Source organism: Thunnus albacares, chromosome 14 (assembly GCF_914725855.1).
Source record: "Thunnus albacares chromosome 14, fThuAlb1.1, whole genome shotgun sequence".
NCBI lineage: Eukaryota > Metazoa > Chordata > Actinopteri > Scombriformes > Scombridae > Thunnus > Thunnus albacares.
In genome coordinates, this window is record NC_058119.1 from 985,111 (window position 1) to 1,005,262 (window position 20,152).

At 38.4% G+C, this 20,152-nt stretch overlaps 1 protein-coding gene across 2 annotated transcripts in view; it reads left to right on the plus strand.

Moving 5' to 3' along the window:
- Positions 1-20,152, plus strand: part of LOC122997140 (heterogeneous nuclear ribonucleoprotein L-like) — a 57,222-nt gene that overhangs the window by 5,812 nt on the left and 31,258 nt on the right. For both annotated transcript variants that reach the window (XM_044373142.1, XM_044373141.1), the window contains exon 2: positions 17,256-17,374. In XM_044373142.1, coding sequence (XP_044229077.1) covers positions 17,256-17,374 — 119 coding nt within the window. The remainder of the gene's footprint in view (positions 1-17,255; positions 17,375-20,152) is intronic.

Consider the following 20,152-nt stretch of genomic DNA (forward strand, 5'->3'; position numbering starts at 1 on the left):
GTAATAAATGATAAATACTTGGACACAACCTGGTCCTCAGCGACATAATTGCACTGACACAATTAAGAAAGTCGTTTATTGTAACAATTTTGTTTGTGCTGAGATCCATCATGGAGTATGAGCCATATTTCACACAGTGTTCTGGACTATCAGCTCTCGTATCACCACCAAGAGATGCAGTTTCTCTCTGTTTCAGTCCCTCAAGCAGGTCGGCCTGGTGTTGTTGCCATTTATGCAGCACGGAAGGCTAATTATGCATATGATTTAGATGTGTCATTCTGGTGATGGTTCTTACATGCATTGCAATAACATGAGAAAGTACGTCTGTAACAGTGTTTATAGCATGCTCTACATCCCACTGTAGCACTGTGGGATGCACTGGACCTAGAAATGAAAATGCGAGTAAAGTAAGATTTTATGCTGTGGGAGAAGACACACTTTTTTAGATTATGTCATTATATTTACAAACCTTGTTAGTCTGGACGAAAGAAGAGCCTGTGTAATAGACAGCGGCTGATAGTTGCAGATTCCCTGCTGGAGAGCTGCCCAGAAGTGGTTGACTCTTCCATTCTCTGGTGTATAAGCAACTCTGGTGCAGGCACTTCTGGGTCACAGAAAGGAATGTCCCTTTTACAAATGTGTCTACCTTGCAGACTCTTGAGCAGGTGGGGCAGATTTTAAAAAGTTCAAGTAGGCAGTCATCATAGACCAGGGTACTTTGCCATGTCCTGCAGTGTCTTGGTCATTCTCACATTAGAATGTAAATGCATCAAAACAAATAATATTGAGAAATAGATTGTTCCTATGATCTCTGATTAACAAATATCTACAACAAGCAAAGTTAACTTACTGCTCACTGGAGGTGTCATGCTGGGGAGATAGGTGGAGTCATCAGGATCTGCATAGATGGAATGTGTTTCAGGTTCCTGAAAAGAGAGAAACTCCAAGAGAGAAGGTTTTGCTGGTGGGCCATCAGGTGGAACAGTTTTCCGCTTATGTGGAGTTGAAGAACAGAGTGGAAGAAGCTAGGATGTGGTGTTGCCCATAGCAACACTCCTAGTGGCTACTGTAGCTTGAGAACCTTGAAAACATATGTGCAAAAAGTATAGCAAGCAAGTTCCTTATTTTCAGCATTAATATGTGTAAGACAGATGGAGCTATGTAAGTAGAACAGACTTGTTAAAAATTACTTAAATTTGCAGGATTTCGAACACCACCCATGACATTCTCTAGTCTAAAATGAACCCATAACCTGTGTAACTTACTGTCTGTTCAGTGACTAATGAATAGGTTCTAGGTTCTCACCACAGCAGTAACATCAGCGTGAGGTTCAATGAGTGTAACAGGAGTGTTTTCTTTCAACAATGATATTGTGCATACTTAGAATATGACTGTTAACATCATAGACATTCACAAAGACAAACTAAGAAGTTGACATGTCAACATACTTGTGGTTTTTCTGTTGCTTAATGTTCTTTCGGACAGTTGTGTAGCCACAGTTCTTTTTCCCACAAAGCGGTCCGTCTGACAACCAACTTCTCTCATGACTTTCTGCATGTCGTCACATTGGCATGTTGTCTCTCTTGTGGTTGGAAGGGACTGCTTCGTGAAAACAGATAACAGTTGAAACCATGGCACCTGATGTCGGCGGGACGGGAGGATGAAGCCCAGGGAGGGAAACTAGATTGAGATTTCATAAAATTCTACCCAGTGTCATTTACAGGAATAACATTAAATTGTTTTATGTTATTGTTATTTTTTTTCTAATTGTCTAAAGATATGGTTCTAGTCACAACTGCAGAAGATAAATGCTTTGCTAGTCAAACGCTACTCACTGACCACTCACAACTGTTCTTCATGTTGTGCTACCTGCCCTAATGTTAGACACTAACCTTTGGTGTCAAGCAGCAGTGGAGGCAGAAATGTAAAAAATTATCATTATTATTTTGAGGCCACAGCAGATTTATAATCAGGCTGAACTATGGAATCATACATGAACGTGACAGTCTGATTATATCACTATGACTTTATCATGAGCAGTCTGAGTCTGTAGACTGCAACAATGAAATGGCCATCAGGAGTACTGGGACGTTTGGTGGGCCACTACACAAATTTGGCTAATTTCCATTCAACTGGGCAAAAAATTTAAAAGATCACCAGAGAGAGAGAGAGAGCATCCCACTATGGTTCGTCTGTTTTCTTCCTCACGTCTGTCTCCCTCTCAGTCTTTACTGATTCTGTGGGGGTATCTTTTAACATTGTTTAATCACTCACCCAGCTAGCAGTAGACTATTGCTGATTTGTTTTACATGAATAACAAAGCTAAAAACATAAGGCAGGGCTGAAAAGCTCAGAGAAGTATAGATCCTGCAAAATAGAAGTCTTGGATACTATCCAAATGCTTGAAATAGTGCTGTTTTTACAGCAGTGGCCCTGTAGACTACCGCCAGAGAGGAGGAGCAGAGCATGCAGGGTGGATTCAGGACCACAGCTCAGTCCAGTGAAAACACCAGTCAAACTTCCACAGACAACAAGGGTAATATAATTTAGGGTAAGTCAGCAGGATCATGTATTTTAGCTTTCTGCTCTGGTTTCATCAGAAACTCTAATATGGTAGCTAACCAAAGTCTGCTCTATTCAGAACCTCGTTACAGAGGGGTTATATCAATTCTCTTCAGTTTGATTTCTAATCTGCACGCTAAAACTTATAGTAAGAGAGAGAGAGCGAAACATGAAAAATACAAACACCTTATGTAATGGTACAAAAATACAAATGTATGACTTTCACCAGAAAACATGCACATTTGCACATTCTGTCCAAAAAGCAGACAAGCAGACAAAAAATAATCCTCAGCATCTCTATAGAGTCTGCTCTGTTTGTAAATTCATGTGTTTTTCATGTAACTTTTTGACACCTATTGTACACTGCCACTTTGGCCATGTCTTCCTTGTAAAAGAGATAATGTATCTCAAGAGACTACCTGGTTAAATAAAAGGTTACATTTAAAAAAAGTATAATAAATCTGAACTTTGATCATCTGCAGTCTTTTTAAGGGTAGTAAATAGTTACTGTACAGTAGATAACCAGAATCTGATCTGACAGTGTAAATAACAATCATAAAATTATTCACTTGTATAAATGTATTGTTTTAATTGCTATCATTATCAAATTGTCACTGTACAGGTCTTTCTATGTTATGTTCAAATCACAAATTATGACCAAATATATATATATATTTAAAAAATGGTGTCCCTAAGAATTGTAGGAGAAAATTGCGATTTCACCAGAATTGTGCAGCCCTACTCTCTATTAGACTTTCCAGATAAAGTATTACAACTTTTCAGCATGCGTTATGAAGAACTGAACTCCTTAGACTAAACACTTCACGTCTGCACCACCTGAAACCTTTACACCAGATGTTGTTAAAGAGACATATGCTCTGCTGTGTGTGTGTGTGTTTTTAGGGGGTCTGTATGTGTGTTTGGGGGGGAACAGAGATAAATGTGTGTTGCACTTGCAGCTCTGTGCACAGATAAATAAACCAACAGTGTAAATAGAGAAGTGAGGAGTTTTTTGGCTCCAGCAGAGAGATGTAACATATACACGTGGCTATCACTGTCAACCACAGTGCTAGTTCACTGTGTTTCCTTTCTCACTGTCTCACCATTACAGGATTCAGGAGTACTAGAATAGCACATTAATTCTCTCTCTTTCTCTCTCTCTCTCCCTCTCTCTCTCTCTCACACACACACACACACACACACACACAAGGTCCTGAGTGAAGGTGATATCACCTTGCCGTGTAATCAGCATTACATACATGTATTCTAGTTTCCACACACTCAGTCATGCATGCACATACACAGTTACACACACGTCATCTGATCATTAGAGGGTGATTAAGAAGACAGATGGGCTACTTAGAGATGTTCATTCATTCAAACATTATTTACAGTCGGAAAGATACACTGAGGATAGGCTCTTCTCTTTTACAAGTGTGACGAGTTTACAATTTAAACACAAGATCACAAAATCACAGGGGGCTGTGTTGGTGCTACAGTGGAACCCGCTTATGTCTGTCTGGGTCAAATTGATCACTATAAGCAGATGATTATTATAACCCATTTTTTTCTTTTTCTTTCTTTTCTTTCATTTATTTCTCATGCAGATTACCATCTACTTGACATTTGTATATTTATTATGTGAATATAAAGTCCCAGACAGTGATCTTTGTTGCATGTCGTACCCATCTCTCTCCCCTTGTTTCTCTTTGCCACTTCACAGTCCTCTATCCATTAAAGGCAAAAATGACAAGAAAATAATAGTAAGAACCAGTTTTGTTTTTAAGAAAGCAATGACAACTATAGATGAAAGGTTGGCAAAAAGAAAAAAGGAGCAAATGGCTTGTGCTGCCCTGGTGAATTAGTAGAATCAGGTGCAGGCAGTAGCTCGAAGATGCCGTCGAGCAATAGTTCTCAACCACAAGCCACTGCGACAAACTATAACTATAGTGGAATATAAAAGAAACAAATGTAAAAAAAAAAGGAGTGTTTAAAGACAAGAATCTTTTATTTGAGTTTTGCTCCTTTTTGATTTGATTTTGCTTGTAAAGGCCTGTTTTATTTATGAATGTATTTGAGTTTTTTTGTTTGTTTGGAACGAGCCACTACAAGACACTACAAAAAGAAGATTAACAAATGTGAGTGTCTGCGTGTTGGAACTTTTACAGCATATAGTGACTAATTGTAGAAATAGAAGTCACAACAATAATCTTAAAAAAAAAAAAAAAAAGAAGGTGTTCTGTCACTGGTGGTTGTGAGAGAACACAAATAGAGATCTGCCAATCATGGAAAGATTGTTACTATTGCAGATTTTTGTCTCAAAAAATGTGTTATTTTAACTCTACTTACAGTAGAGTAACCTTTCCTGGCTGTCAGTATCAGGTCTACGTGGAGAGGTTTACATGTTTTCTGCAGAGTGGCATGTGTTTTTGACAGACAGAGATGGAGAGAGGGAGAGAAAGAGACATGAGATGGTGGAAAACTCTTTCAGCAGTGCTAAAATAGACATTTAGTCACTGAAATAGTCACTGATGTTGAGTCACTATGACTCTACAGCATGAGATAATGTATAAAAATAATCCTATATAGAGAAATTACACAAATATCTGTAGAAAGCCTAATTAAGTCTAATTTGCACAATTCCACTGGCAGCCAGGTAAGATTGGCTTAAGCATTGACTGGAATTATCTTGTGTGTTTTTACTTTGAAGTAAAATATTTGGATGACTACGGCAGTGTATACATGCCATCATGACAAAAAAGATTTGCTCAGTTTCTCTATATAACAAGAAAACTTTCTGGTTATAATAAAAAGTATCATTTTATAACGAGAAAACATTTTTGTTTAAACAAGAAAATGTGTTATAACGATAACGTTTTGTCATAATAGCAGCCTTTACTGTGACAAACCGACCAAAGCAAAACAGACCAACCACAGGATTTTAGAATTCAAAATCTAAACTACTAATAAATCCACCTTCTGGACATGAACTGTCAAAGAAGTGATCTGTATAAACAGTGTATGTAGCAATAGTAACATGGCATCAGCAAATAAATTACACGAGTTTTCCCCAAACAAAGGGAAAAGCAGTTTAAACAGAACTTTGCAGTGCTCGTGTCAGTCAGTGCATTTTATCAGTTCCAGTTGTAGTTTTGACTAATAATAATGACTAATTTCTCATGAGTTCCTTTTTTATACCAGAGAAGAAGTCAGCAGCACATAAAGAGCAGCGATGTACTGCATGACTTGAATAATATAACAAGTTGTTTTTCTTGTTAAATGAGAAAAATGATCTCATTTTAATGAGAGAGTATCACATTATAACTAACAAGATTAAGTTTTCTAGTAATAATGAGAAACTGAAATATTTTTTTGTTGTGGTGGCAGCCAGTCTGAAGTTGACATGGAGCAAATAAAGTATAGTGTTGACTGAGGGCTTTGCAATTACTGAAGTCTAAATGCACGTGAACATCATCTGAAGTGTAAAGACACTAAGTAGATCCATTCATGCATAATACACCCCTATAGAACACAGACAAGTCAAATGAAAATAAGCCTGGTTTTCTGAAATAAAACCTCAGTTTCAGTTGAAAGGCAGTGCAAATAGTCAGCGATTCAAATTTCATGATATTTGTATGAAGAGGCAAACTTTTTTTCATGAGGGATAACAATAGACAGGGAGGGGCTCCAGTAACTTCTTGAGTGGTCATGAGGCAGTATGAGAGGGACACTGTTAATGAAATCAGTGTGAGAGTGGTGTGTTTGGTGCACATGGTGCCTGAGGATTTGTATCTAGTTGTGTGTTTGTCAGATCACCAGTGTGTGCTGGCATCTTTAAAATCACAATGAAGAGCTCAAAACTGCAATTACATGTCAAAACAAGATGACAAATTCCCATGCTACAAATTTTAACCACCGAGTTCTTACTTAGCTAGTAATGAATTTGTCAAAAGTGAGTGTTGCTGCTCACTGTGATGCATAAATGTATTCATAAATGTATATTAACTATGTCAGTACTGAAATTGCAGCATCCACACATTTTTCCGTTCTGTCTAGTGTTTGCAGGTTAGGCTAACCCATTGTTGCTAATTTTGGGACTAACCCCTTTCAATTTTCCAGCAGTTGGGGAAACAACAGATGTGACTTTTCTTGGTCTTGAGAAGCTGCAGCATTTATTAACTGACACATTGTGGTCTATACTGTACATTTACTGTCAGACTCGCTCTCTCACTCAACTACTCACTCACTCGATATGCACATATTACGCACTGCCCTATTCCTTAAAAGGAGCTACTCTACCAAGAGTTCCTAGGCAATGACACAGAGGTTGACTCACGTTTCCAAACAGCACTGCACAGAGGCTCCCAAATGAATGGATATTTGTCGTTAATTTTGGCATTAAAAAATATTTTTTTGGCCTGGTGGGGGTTCTTGTTGGCCTGGTGGCCCGCCAGGCCTGTATAATTATAGGGGAAAAACTGAAATGTCTTAAGATTTATCTGGAGTTGTTGTAAAAGTTCTTATCCCATGTATGAACTCATTTGCAGATGCAAATGATGAAAACTGTTGCTATAATCATGATTTTACATGAAAACCTGAACTTCAAGAGTTAAATACCTGGTACACAAGAAACATGCCATATGTCATGTCAAGTTTCTAACAGTTATCAAACTTATGCAACCACAAATTCTTTAATACCATTATAATGGGAATATGAAATGAACTTGCACTTGCAGATTATATAAATTAATTCTAAATTGGAGTTAATGTAATTCTGTGTAAATTAAACTAAATCACAGATTGACTGTTGATCTCACTTTACTGAAAATGAAAATTGACTGTGCAATTAAATCTTCTCACATTAGCAAGAACCTGACCAGTAGTGCACACAACATAACTGGCAGTGTAACTGCATTCACTCATAATAACCACTTGTATAAATAATGGAGGATAAAATAATAAATAATGTATAAATAGTGTGGAAACAGTGGTGCAAAACACAATAACAAAGAATAAAATGTTTATTACTCTAGTACTCTAGTACATGTGTTGAGGTCCCCCTTCACACCTACATCATATAAGTGCAATCATGTGATAAGCACTCAGCCAATTATAGTGCTGATGACTTATAGTTTCAACTCTCAGATGTTGGCTTTATTTCAAAATACGTAAATAAATAAGTGCACTGTTGTTGAAGATAAATCAGTCCTCACACTGCTTTCAAAGAAGCCAGTTAGCTGGATGAGAGTTAAGGCTTGTGAGCCTGGATTAGCTAAACTACATTTGAAGAACATTCTTTTATTATAAATCGAAAGATTGAGAAATTTGTATCTGAAAATGAGTTATTGATGTGAAAGAGAATGATATTGCATGGACTAATGTATGGAAAAGCTATAGTGAAAGTACCCTTTCCTTTGAAATCAAATCATTAAACACAATTAAAAATTGTTATGAGAGTTAAGTCAGCAGCCACACATTTCTCTGTTCTCTATTTCTCTGTTTAACATCTTGAGATTAGGCTAACCCATTGTTGCTAACTTTGGAGCTAACCTCTTCAGTTTTCCAGCACTTGGGGAAATAGCAGACGTGACTTTTCTTGGTCTTGAGAAGCTGCAGCATTTATTAACTGTTACACTGTAGTCTGTACTGTACATTTACTGCCAGACTGACAACTCACTGCTAACCTTTTCCTCTGCTCTGCTCATGTTCACCGTCACTTTTCTGCCACTTGCTCTTTCCCACCAGCTACATACACGTATTACGCAATGCCGTATTCCTTAACGGAGCTACGCTACCAATAGTTTCCCAGGCAACGACACTCGCATATCAGAACAGCGCTGCACAGAGGCTCCCAAACGTGGTTGATTTCTGGCACTATTTTTGGCATTAAAAATTATTTTTTTGGCCTGGCGGGGGTTCTCGTTGTTATAATTATAGGAGAAGCACTGATTCAGTGATCGTTCAGTAAACGTTCAGTAAACGTTGAGTACCATTAGGTTGGGCGAGTTCAAAGTTGTGAAAACATACCCCTGTTTTCACAGGTAATTTGTTAGTCTGTTCCTCCCGCCGCAGGAAATAATGGATTAATCCTGGAAGGCTATTTATGTAGCACTTTTCTCCTTATGAAAGTAACACAGCAATTATTGGACCAATGAGAATTTGGTCGGACGAGAGCATATTGACCAACTAATCAACCAGTTGACCAGGAGACTACAGCCCTACCCTATACAAAATGTGCAATCCTTTTTCCTTTAGCACTTCCTTTGCTTTATAAAGGAAAGCAATTGATTTAGATATTTTTGTTTTTACAAAATGTATATGTGATTTCCAACACAGATTATTGTCAATAATAACCCCTTTCTATTTCTGTTTTATCAATTAATATTCAACATCAGTGTTCCCCTTTCAGCTTTCAAAAATAATTAACTTAGTCTTTAGAAGATTCAGTGATAATTTATTCACATCAAAACATTTTTTTTTCCACAATTTTCATTTTGTTTTCAACAAGGTTCAAAACATTTTGCCCTGAGCAAGATAGATTGGTGTCATCTGCAAGTAATGCACACTTAAACAAATTTGACACCATACCAAGGTCATTAATATACAAAACAAACAACTTTGGTCCTAAAATTGAGCCCTGTGGAACTCTGCACTGCACTTGAAATAATTTTTAATAAGTCAGTGTTGTTTAAATGAACAATGTTAGGGCTGGGACATTCACAATTCAATTTGATTCCCATTCCGATTCTTGGTGTCACGATTTGTATCAGAATAGATTCTTGATTCAAAACTGATTCTCGATCAAATGATAGAAAATCAGGCCCTATTTTCACTCCAGTACACAGTGTGCCAAACTATCCACTGGTGTCCTCAGTCTACTGAAATGCAATATGAAACATAACTAGCAGTTAAGATAAATGATCTTGATGAAGTTCACTGTCAGAGAGAGAAAAGTGTGTGAGAGTATGCAGTTTTTTGATTTTAAAAAGGTTAACTGCATTCATTTGGAAGCATCTCATAGTCTTCTGCCTGTATGAGAATAATGAAATGAAAGTGTAATTTACTGACCAACATCACTGGCTAAATGTCTCGAACAGGGCCATGTTCTTCATGTGGTGTAACTAATTCAGGCTCACATGCTGTTATCAGACTAAAATAATCCCTGCAAAATGAGTAGAGAGTTGAAACCATGATCACTATTCATATAATTGGCTGGGTGCTGATCATGTGATTGCTGTTACATGAGGTAGGTGTGTTCGGAACCCTCCCAGCATACACTGGGACATTAGATTCATGGACATTCAAGTCTCATTTAATGTGTGTTCCTGCATTGTTACTGCTCATGTTACCAGTGAATGTGGTTAGACTGCCAGTGATGTTGCTACGAAAATTAAAACCTTATAAAGCATCTTAAAAAACTGTTTTAATTGAATAAACATGTTTCAGTAAAGTGAGTCCAAGCAAGTTTTAGTGTTCAAATGATCCCCATTGAAATGTCATATTAAAAGGACACATGTCCTGGCTCCATTGATCTTCTAGTAAAAATAAAGTATTTTAGTTGCGTTTATGTCAATAACCTTCATGTTCCTATCTAAAATCATAATTATATCAACATTCTTTCGTTATAAATCTGGGAAAGACTTTTGTATCTGAAAATGAGTTCAAGTTTGGGCCACCCACTGTCAATAAGCTGCACTTTAGCAGGTTTGAGCTTAAGGACTTGTTGCTATGACAACAGTTCCAGATGAATTGTAAGACAGCCTCAAAGAACCAAAAAATCCAGAATCATGTCAAATCGTCAACATTCTGATCTGAATAACATAGTTAAGCAGGTATTAAGAACAGGACCCAGATCATGGTAGACTATTTCCAGAAGTGAAGAACTGAAGAAGCCTTTTCGATGAGAGACGTCCAGTTGCCTTTGACTCTCTTGAAAAAGGTGAAAAATCAAAGATTGTTTGAGTCAAATCAAACTATTAGTTAGAAGAAGGCCCAGTCTATAAATACATTAACCCACAGTTAATGTACTTTTTAGGCATCATTATTTAACCCTCTTTCTGGTTAAAGGGACTGTTCTGTAACCCCTCTCAAAGGTAAATTTGACCTTAAGTCAACACTTAATGGTGTAATATTGTTTTGGTTTCAAGCTCTAATAATACCAAGTACAACATCAAATATTGCACAACAACTCTGTCTTTTGGTTTATTCTGAATGAGAAACCAGACTGTCTGTTAAATGGTAAATAAATTGCGCTTATATAGTGCCTTCCTAGTCTTCTGACCACTCAAAGCACTTTACACTGCATGCCAACAGTCACCCATTCGAACACACATTCATACACTGATGGCACTGATGGCTACTATGCAAGGTGCCAACCTGCTCATCAGCATTCACACATACCCACACAAATGGCACAGCGGGAGCAATCTGGAGCAATTTGGTGTTCAATTTGTTGTTCTGTATCTTGCCCAAGGACACTGAGGAGCCAGGAATCAAACCACTGATCTTCCGATTAGTGGATGACCTGCTCTACCTCCTGAGCCACAGCTGCCCCTTAGCCACAGTCACCTCTTAACTTAATTCAAACCAGGGACACTTTAATTCCTGTAGCCAGGGGAATGAAAGTGTTGTCTATTTGTGTTATTAGTGTGTGAGCTGATGACTAAGAGCATGACTACATGTCAAACTGAGAATAGTGAGAAGATGGCGGCTGTTCAATGGGTGTTCTGCAGACTCAAGTGCAGCACAAGGAGAGAGAGATGTATTTTCAGATTGCACCTCTGGTTTTGAACATGACACTGTAGTATTTTAGAGGAAAGAAGAAGTTGGAGAAAAAGACGTTATATTACTCAGTTGCACAACTTACGGATAAAGACACTAGCATTGAAAACACATGAACAACTTAGTCACTTTAGTAAAAACAGTATTAAAAAGGCACAGAGGTGAAAAAAATAATATACCCTTGTGTGATCATTGCAATTTCTTATAAAATGCACAGAAAGGTGTTGTGAAATTAGTGATATTTAACTGGAGTTGCTGGAAGAAATAATTCCTCAAAACAAATGATTGCTACATGCTCAATATTTAATAGCAGGCAGTGCATTAGACTCTTCCACTCAACAGGACCATTGCTGATCTACTATCCTAAATCTATGCAACAAGCTTGTTGCAGTTTCACATCAATGCTAGGAGTGTGTACTAGCTACGCTCCAAAAAAGATGTGGCAACATTGTCTTGATACAAGGGAAGTATACTCCATGGCGCAACAAACTGTCGTTGAAAGTCCCCTGAAAGTGTTTTACTGTAGTGTCAGAAGTACATTTCTACATCACTGCAGCAGAGAAATTAAACCATTCGAGGTCAGTAAAAACAAGTTTTTCAAGGGGTGTTAAGTTACTCTTTAAATGCAAATGCAGCCCTTCTTGTATGACGTGCAGACAGGTGACAAATTAAAGGATAAAACTGGTCCAGGTCTGAATGCTTGACCCCTACAGTGAGGGGATCTGGTGGCTCTGTTATGCTGTGGGCAGTATTTTGCTGGCATGGTTTGGGTCCACTCATCCCCTTAGAGGGAAGGGTCACTGCAAATCAATACAAAGTTGTTCTGAGTCATCACCTTTATCCTGTGATGAAACATTTCTATCCTGATGGGAGTGGACTCTTCTAGGATGACAACGCCCAAATTCACAGGGCACGAGGGGTCACTGAATGGTTTGATGAGTAATTAAAATGATGTGAATCATATGCTATGGCCTTCGCAGTCACCAGATCTAAACCCAGTTGAACACCTATGGGAGATTTTGGACTGACGTGTTGGACAGCGCTCTCCACCATCACCATCAAAACACCAAATGAGGGAATATCTTTGGAAGAATGGTGTTCATACCTCCAGAAGAGTTCCAGACACTTGTAGAATCAATGCCAAGGCACACGTGGTGGTCTAACACCTAAGACACTTTATATTGGTTTTCCCTTTAATTTGTCACCTGTCTGTATGTGGTACTTGTACGTATGGTATGTCTCATTGGTACATTGGTTTGAAGCAACAAGCATGTTGCAGTTCCTTAACTCTGTAAAATATCAGGGGTGGCCAAAAGTCTGCTGGTGTAAAGTCTATGGTATGAACCATGAGATACTAAATATAATAATATTCTAACCAATTTAATATCTGAATCCAATTCAAAATATTAAGTTGTCAAAAGTTGTTGAAAGTTGTTAAAAGCATACATATTTAATATAGCTTACCGATTTCCAGGAATGTTTTCTTGTTGTGATTATGACATGTTTTAACTGTTCCCTATTCAGGTTACAAAAATCTGTATCCAGAAGGTGGTTTCACCAGTGTATCAGGGTACTCCATTCACAGCTGTGTATAATGGACTAAACACAGTGAGTTATAAATGTAAATGCTGTGTTCCACTTTTTAAAAGCCTGCACACTGGACACGCCATGTGTGCACATGAATAATGTTTACATGTTTCAAATGGAGACGCCAGCAGGTTGGTCGATAGAAGGAAAAGTTGGTCTCATGTCCTGTCCTCTCCAAACATTTAGATGAGCCATCTGCCTCTATAAATAGAATAAGAGGAATGTCAATGAGAGAGAGAAGGACAAAAAGAGGAAAGATGGAAAGGATGGATAATAGAAAGAGAATGAGATAAGCAGAAGAGATTAAAGTTTAAAAGAGACAGGATATTTGAGGAGGATAATCAAGATAAAAAGAAAAGATTTGAGAGAAGTGTGTGATTTGACTTGAGTTCCCCTTTCACATGTGTAAAACCCTAAACCCTAACCAGATGTCCTGATTCTGAGTCCCCAGGAGTACTCCATATTCATAGTTTTTTCTTTTTTTAAAGATTTTTTTTTTTAATTTTTGCCTTCATTGGGTAGCAAAGTGGCAGACAGGAAACAAGGGGAGAGAGATGGTGTAGTGTAGTCCAATGAAGAAGCAATCCTTATTTCAACTGGCTTTATTGTCCATCTCTCATTCCTGTACACTTTCTTCTCTGTCATTCTCCCACTCACCCTCTAAATCAGGTAATCCAGTTATTTGATTTGATTTATTGATTGGGACAGTGTGCAGTTTTAAACATTAAAGATGCACTGCACCGGAGTTAGCTCGAAGCTAAATTGCATCCGTAGTGCCCCACAATCATACAACATACAACAGCACAACAACAAACAGTACAAAGCAAAAAAACAAAAAAACAAAAAAACCCAAACAAAAGCAAACCAAAAACCAAACCAAAACAAAAAACAAAACAAAAAACACACAGAACACACCATACAAAACACAAAATACAAAGCTACACACAACAGCACATCACATACACCCACAATGTTAATCAGAAACTAACAATGCAAACTAGACTCAGTTATTTTAAGTTTGAATGTATTGATAGAACTACAGTTCCTCATATCATCAGGTAGGGCATTCCACTGACTTGTGGCTTTCACAGAGAAAGTTGACTGCCCAAATGTAGTGTGGTGAAATGGTATGGTACAATCTTGTATAAAGGATATTCTGGAGGATCTAATAGAACTTACTGAGCGAGTGTACACAAAGTCACATAGTGGAGGAGGAGCCAAACCATTTAAAATTTTATAAACTAGGCACAAATTTGAGAATAATCTAAAATTGTCAAAGCTCAGTAAACTGTATTTCTCCAGTACCCTACAGTGATGGAAATGCATTGTCTTTTTGTCCAGAGTTTTTAGAGTTTGTTTGTATAAGGACTCAAGAGGTTTTATGGCTGTTTCTCCAGCCTGTCCCCAACATGTGATGCAATAAGACATATGGGAAAGAATCACAGCATGCATAAATATCTTGGCTGCGTCTAAAGAGAAACAGTTTCTAATATGTCTAAAATTTTCCAAGTTGTACTTTATGGTTTTAACCGTTTTTTTAACATGTTTCTTAAAGTTCAAATTTGGATCCAGTGTCACACCAAGATATTTAAAATCAGTAACTATGTCAATTTTTTCACCGTTGATGAAAATATCAGCATTAGGAGGTTGTACCATAGTTTTAGAGAAAAACATACCTTTTGTCTTGTTTACATTTAGACTCAGACATGATTGATCAAGTTAATGTGTGATCCTTTCCAATGCAATTGTTAGCTTAGCAGCAGCTAACTCTGCTGCTTTTGCATGTGTGTACACAACGGTGTCATCTGCATACATTTGTAGTTCTACATCATGACACTGTTTAGGGAGATCATTAATATATAGGCTAAAGAATAGGGGACCTAACACTGACCCTTGTGGAACACCCATTGTGCACTTTGTGTTACTGGACAGTGTGTCACCAACTTTAACACATTGTATCCTATTGGATAAATATAAAGACATCCATGCCAGTGCTCTAGATGAGAAGTTAAATTTGAAACAGGTGAGTTATAAAAAAAATTCACCCCCCATACAGTTGTCATAAAAGGGGAAATTAGCTATAGAGAGCAAAACCGTTTTTTGTACCAGGCTGTAAGCATGTTTATTTCTGCTGTTAAGTTGGGCATTTTAACATGGGGGTTTATGGGGATTGACTTGCTTTTGGAGCCTCAAGAGGCCATTTGAGGAACTGCAGTTCTTGACACTTCCGCATTGGCTTCATTTTTCAGCCTCGGAGGTTGCCGCTTGAGTTAGACCCAGCAGTCTCCATTAGGTTGGGCAAGTTCAAAATTGTAAAAACAACGGGGGTGGGGGGCTACCCCCGTTTTCACAGGTAATTTGTTAGTCTGTTCCTCCCGCCGCAGGAAATAATGGATTAATCCTGGAAGGCTATTGATGTAGCACTTTTCTCCTTATGAAAGTAACACAGAGATTATTTGACCAATGAGAATTTGGTCGGACGAGAGCATAATGACCAGCTAATTGACCAGTCGACCAGGAGACTACAGCCCTAGTTCCATCAGTGTATGAATGTGTGTGAATGATTAGTTTCCTCTGATGGGTCGGTTGGGACCTTGTATGGTAGCCACTGTGCCCATTCAGCATATGAATGTGTGTGAATGGGTGAATGTGGCACGTAGTGTGAAAGCGCTTTGAGTTGTCGGAAGACTGGAAAGGCGCTATACAAGTACAGACCATTTACCATGTACCATTTACCATTTACCATTTACCTGCAGAACAGTTACTCTACACTGATATAACAGCTTCTAGGGGTGGGGGAAAAATTTGAATCTAAGATGCATCCCGATACGGATGTGGACAATTCTGCATTGATTCACAAACGTCAAAAAACGATGTTTTAAATGTTACTTAATAACATGGTATTGACAGAATGAAAAGGCGAAACTCAACTGTGAGGGCAGTGCAGCACCTGGAGAGTCTACAGCACACACACGCTAGAGTTCATCTTCACAAAAGACAGCAGTTGCAACAAGCACTTTATGATTTAATGAGTAAATAATTACCTTTGTGAGACAAACATGAAGTATATTGTGAACTTTCTATGCTGTCACTCAAAGACTAACGTTAGTGGAGCGGTGAACAGCTATGAACCTGAACCTGTGACAGCTAACGGTGCAGCAGAGAGGAAGCTCTCCACTGCTGGATCTATAACGCTAATAACACAGCAGAACACTCCACCTCCCCCTTAGTTTGTTATTCTCATACAGGCAGAGGACTATAAGATGCTTTCATATTAATTGATTAATTAATTAATTAATGCAGCCAAGTTTTTAAAATAAAAAGGCTGAGGACCATTTATCTTATCTGCCAGTTATGTTTCATACTGTATATCAGTGGACTACGGACACCAATGAATGGTTTGGCAAAAGAATTGAAATTGCACTTCATAAACTTGGGGGACTCACAAGAGACAGATTGAGCAAAAGAATGTTCAAAATCAAAGTAGCAGAAGCCAAGATATTCTAACTTTAGCTCAAGCTCCTCCACAGCCTCAGAAGACATTATACAACTGCTTTCACAGCCTGAGCAGTATTCATATTATGTCTCATGCAAGAACATTTTCATACTCTTTTCCAAAACTTCTCACTTATTTCTGTGAGGTTTGTCTGAACAAGTGTTCTAATCGAATTCAACAAACTTTCATTTGAGATTTTATCATTAGTATAAACAACACCCCCAAACTGCTATATAAATCAGTGGATTGTCCATTTCATGATATCATGCTACTGGTGACAATAGTGGGTGTTCAGACCACGGATTTGTTGCTGCCACTCAGCCTTGCTGACAGTTTTTCCCAGTGGCCACTCGTGGTAGTGCAGCAAAAAAATCACCTGCAGCCCAAAAAGCATTTTCACCACTGACCACCATTATAAAAGAGGCGTGTGTAAAACAGTTGACAGGACACCTCCAACTGCAAACAAGATCAGTTGTTACTCTTTCTTTATGGCGTTTTAGTCCATGAAGGTTTTATATTTATAAAACTATCCTAGAGCCTAGAAAAGCAATTTTAAAGTTTGTGATGTCATCCCAATATAAAGTCTATGGGCTGAGTGGGAACTCAGGAGAAACTCTACTCTGCATATTCAGTGGGCCACACAACGATGAAGCAAACCCAAAAGCTAGAAGACTTTTTTGGCTTATGGACCAGGTGAGGCAACTGTGCAGTGTCAACACAGTGGTCTGATTTGAAGTGAATGAGGAGTTTTTGATGCAGGGCTGATGTCTGTCTGAACACATCTAAAGTGTGTAACTATGTGGTTGATGTGTGTGTTTGTGTGTTGCAGGATAATGGGGAGGACTCTCATCGTATCTCTCCCAGTCCTGTGGTCCATGTAAGGGGTCTGTGTGAGGCTGTGGTGGAAGCAGACCTGATAGATGCCCTGGAGAAGTTTGGACCCATATGGTGAGACAGCACCCGCCGTTTAAGAGTCACCAGTTCACCCTACCTGGGTTATAGCTAAGCCAGTCATCAGTTATTACCTAAGATGTGTTACATGTTACGACGTGTCAGAAAGTCTTTCAGCTGCAGACTATGTAATGCTATATGTACATAGCCATGACCCAAGGCGGATTTTTACGCTTCAAGTCTGTCATTTTACACACATAACTACAATGATTGTGTATTGGGCCCTGAGCACTTCCAAAACATGGGTGAATGACACTTAACACTGTGCCTGTATAGACACACAGGCAAATGCTAGCTGCCGCTGCTGCTCTGCTAACATGCTGCTTTTATTATGACTTCTGTGTAGACATGCCATATCGGCTTTATCAGGCCATACAGACCAGGGACGTGCAGAGGATGTTGGGCAGAGGCCCAAATTCATAAAAGGCGATTTTTGCAAATAACTAAATAAATATATGACTGGAATGACTACTTTTGCAGCACTGTTAAAGGGATATTAAAATGTATGTATTTAAAACAAACCCATGACTGAGGTTGGTTCAAACACTGCTACATGACATTCATCCATTCATGATACATGCAAAGAAATGAAGTGTATTTTAGTAAATTCTCCTCACATGTTAACCAGCCCAACTCTTACCTATCCCTCTGACTGACATCCTCACTTGCAGAAGCTCAGCTTAATACTGCTGACAAAGATGCACTTCCTCTGGCTGCATGGCTGCCTCTCTCGCCTCCATAATTGTCTCTTACCACCTCTCCATAGAAGGCATAATTGCTTCAATAATAACGGGCAATAAGAAGATGCTGATATTGTATGGCTAAGACACTATCACTATGTGCCAACAAATTAGTTTAATATAATTCACATATCACATCATGAGGCTTGGAAGACATCATGCATTAAGCCACAATTCTAAGAAGTAAAAATTCTTCAAAGCTTTACATAAGGTGTATTAGACACTGGTTATAAAAGATTTTAACAGTTAATATTCCTTCACCCCTTCCTTCCCTCCCTCCAAAAGTACTGAAAAAAGTGCTTGAACTTAATTATTTGCCTAAATATATAATGACATGTAGTAAACAGTTAACATTCAACTTTAATGTAATAATTATTAATTAATTATTATTGTAATAATTAATAACACAAACACAATGACAACATCATTGCTGACTATAGTTAATTCAGATCAATTAGACACTAGAAACTCAGATTAATTTAGCTGACATTGAATGCACCTCATTGGCTGCTTGTTGCAGAAAGGAGGAAATGTCCTTAATTACGTCATGTCTCTTAAGCGTATCATATCATCGTTATTTTGTAGCTTGTGGGGGATGAAGATGCATACCTTTTTCACAACTTTATAACTAACTCAAACAACTTGGAAGAAACCTGTCGCAAGAGTTATGACAGTATCCATACCCGTTTTGCATTGGATGTGCAATGACAATAGTCCCCCCCAAACCTTATAGATATAAGCAGAGTTTATGCTAGACTTTTTTTGACGGCCATTAATATGCCAGAATTCCAGCCATGTAGAACAACTACCGGACATATGTTTAAATAGCCATATAATAGCCTATATTTAAACAGCAAAAAAACACAAACACGATGATGACATGATCCAACTAATGTATTTTATTAAAGGTAGTCAGCAGAATGAACTCTTCACAAACTTTGCCAACTGAGCATATAGGCTACAAACAATAAAATAAATAACAAATAGCCTCGCTACTGTTAATCAAATGCAGCCTTGTGGGCAGCCTGCTGCTGCAGCTGCGCCACCACCTCCACCTGCTGCAGTCTCCCCGACCGCCTCTCACTGGGGCCTCCTAATGATCAATAACATATTATTTAATTGTGGAGCTCCGGACTGGTCTGTTTGTTTCACTGTGCCAGTGCTGGATGTAACATTACCTGAGAGAAAATGGTAAGACTTTTAGGAAGCGCAGGACTGTTGCTGAAGAGTGCACCAGCTTTTGACTGTCGTGCCACGCACTCAGTGAATCTTTTAATGTCTTCACAGCGGAGGCAAAACAAACTTTTGCATATTATAAGTTTATATTTAAGTTGTCTTGGCAACATATTTTATAGGTCACCCAATATTAGACTATTTAATATGCTATTAATTCAATTCATTTATTTGACATATATCCCACTGGACATTTTGTCCCCACGTGATACCGGCAAAAAGCCGGCATATACCAGCTAACGTAAACCCTGCATATGAGGTACTGAGCATATTGTTGTGTCACGGTGGATGTAGCAGGAATAACAGGAATTAATTCATTTATTTATTTATTTAAAAAACACCCAAGAAAATGGGCACTTCATCTCTAAGAGGCCAAACAGGCAGGTGCTCAAGCCCCCTTTGAGGTCTATCTATGCACCATGCCTCCCAAGTTCGGTCTGCAGGCCACTATAACAGCATCTCTTGATACACATGCAGAGACAAGCTAAGTCAAGGTAGTTAGCCCAGTATCACAGACAAAGTCTCAGTGAGTGAGAAGGATACTCACAGAGCCTAGTATCTCTTACTTACCTATATCATCAATAAAATCACCAATCGTCAACCAAAAAGCTAAAATTGGAGTGTGGAACTTTTGTCTCCCCCCTCTGGCAGTGAGAGTAAAGAGGGGGGCTCAGCTGTGATTGCCCGAGTACAAAGATGTTACTAGGACGAGGGGAGGACATTTCTCTTCATTTGATAATGTTAAAAGTAAAGTAAGACTTTTCTGTTGGCTTCCCCACTCATTTTTAAAAAGAGAGAGAGA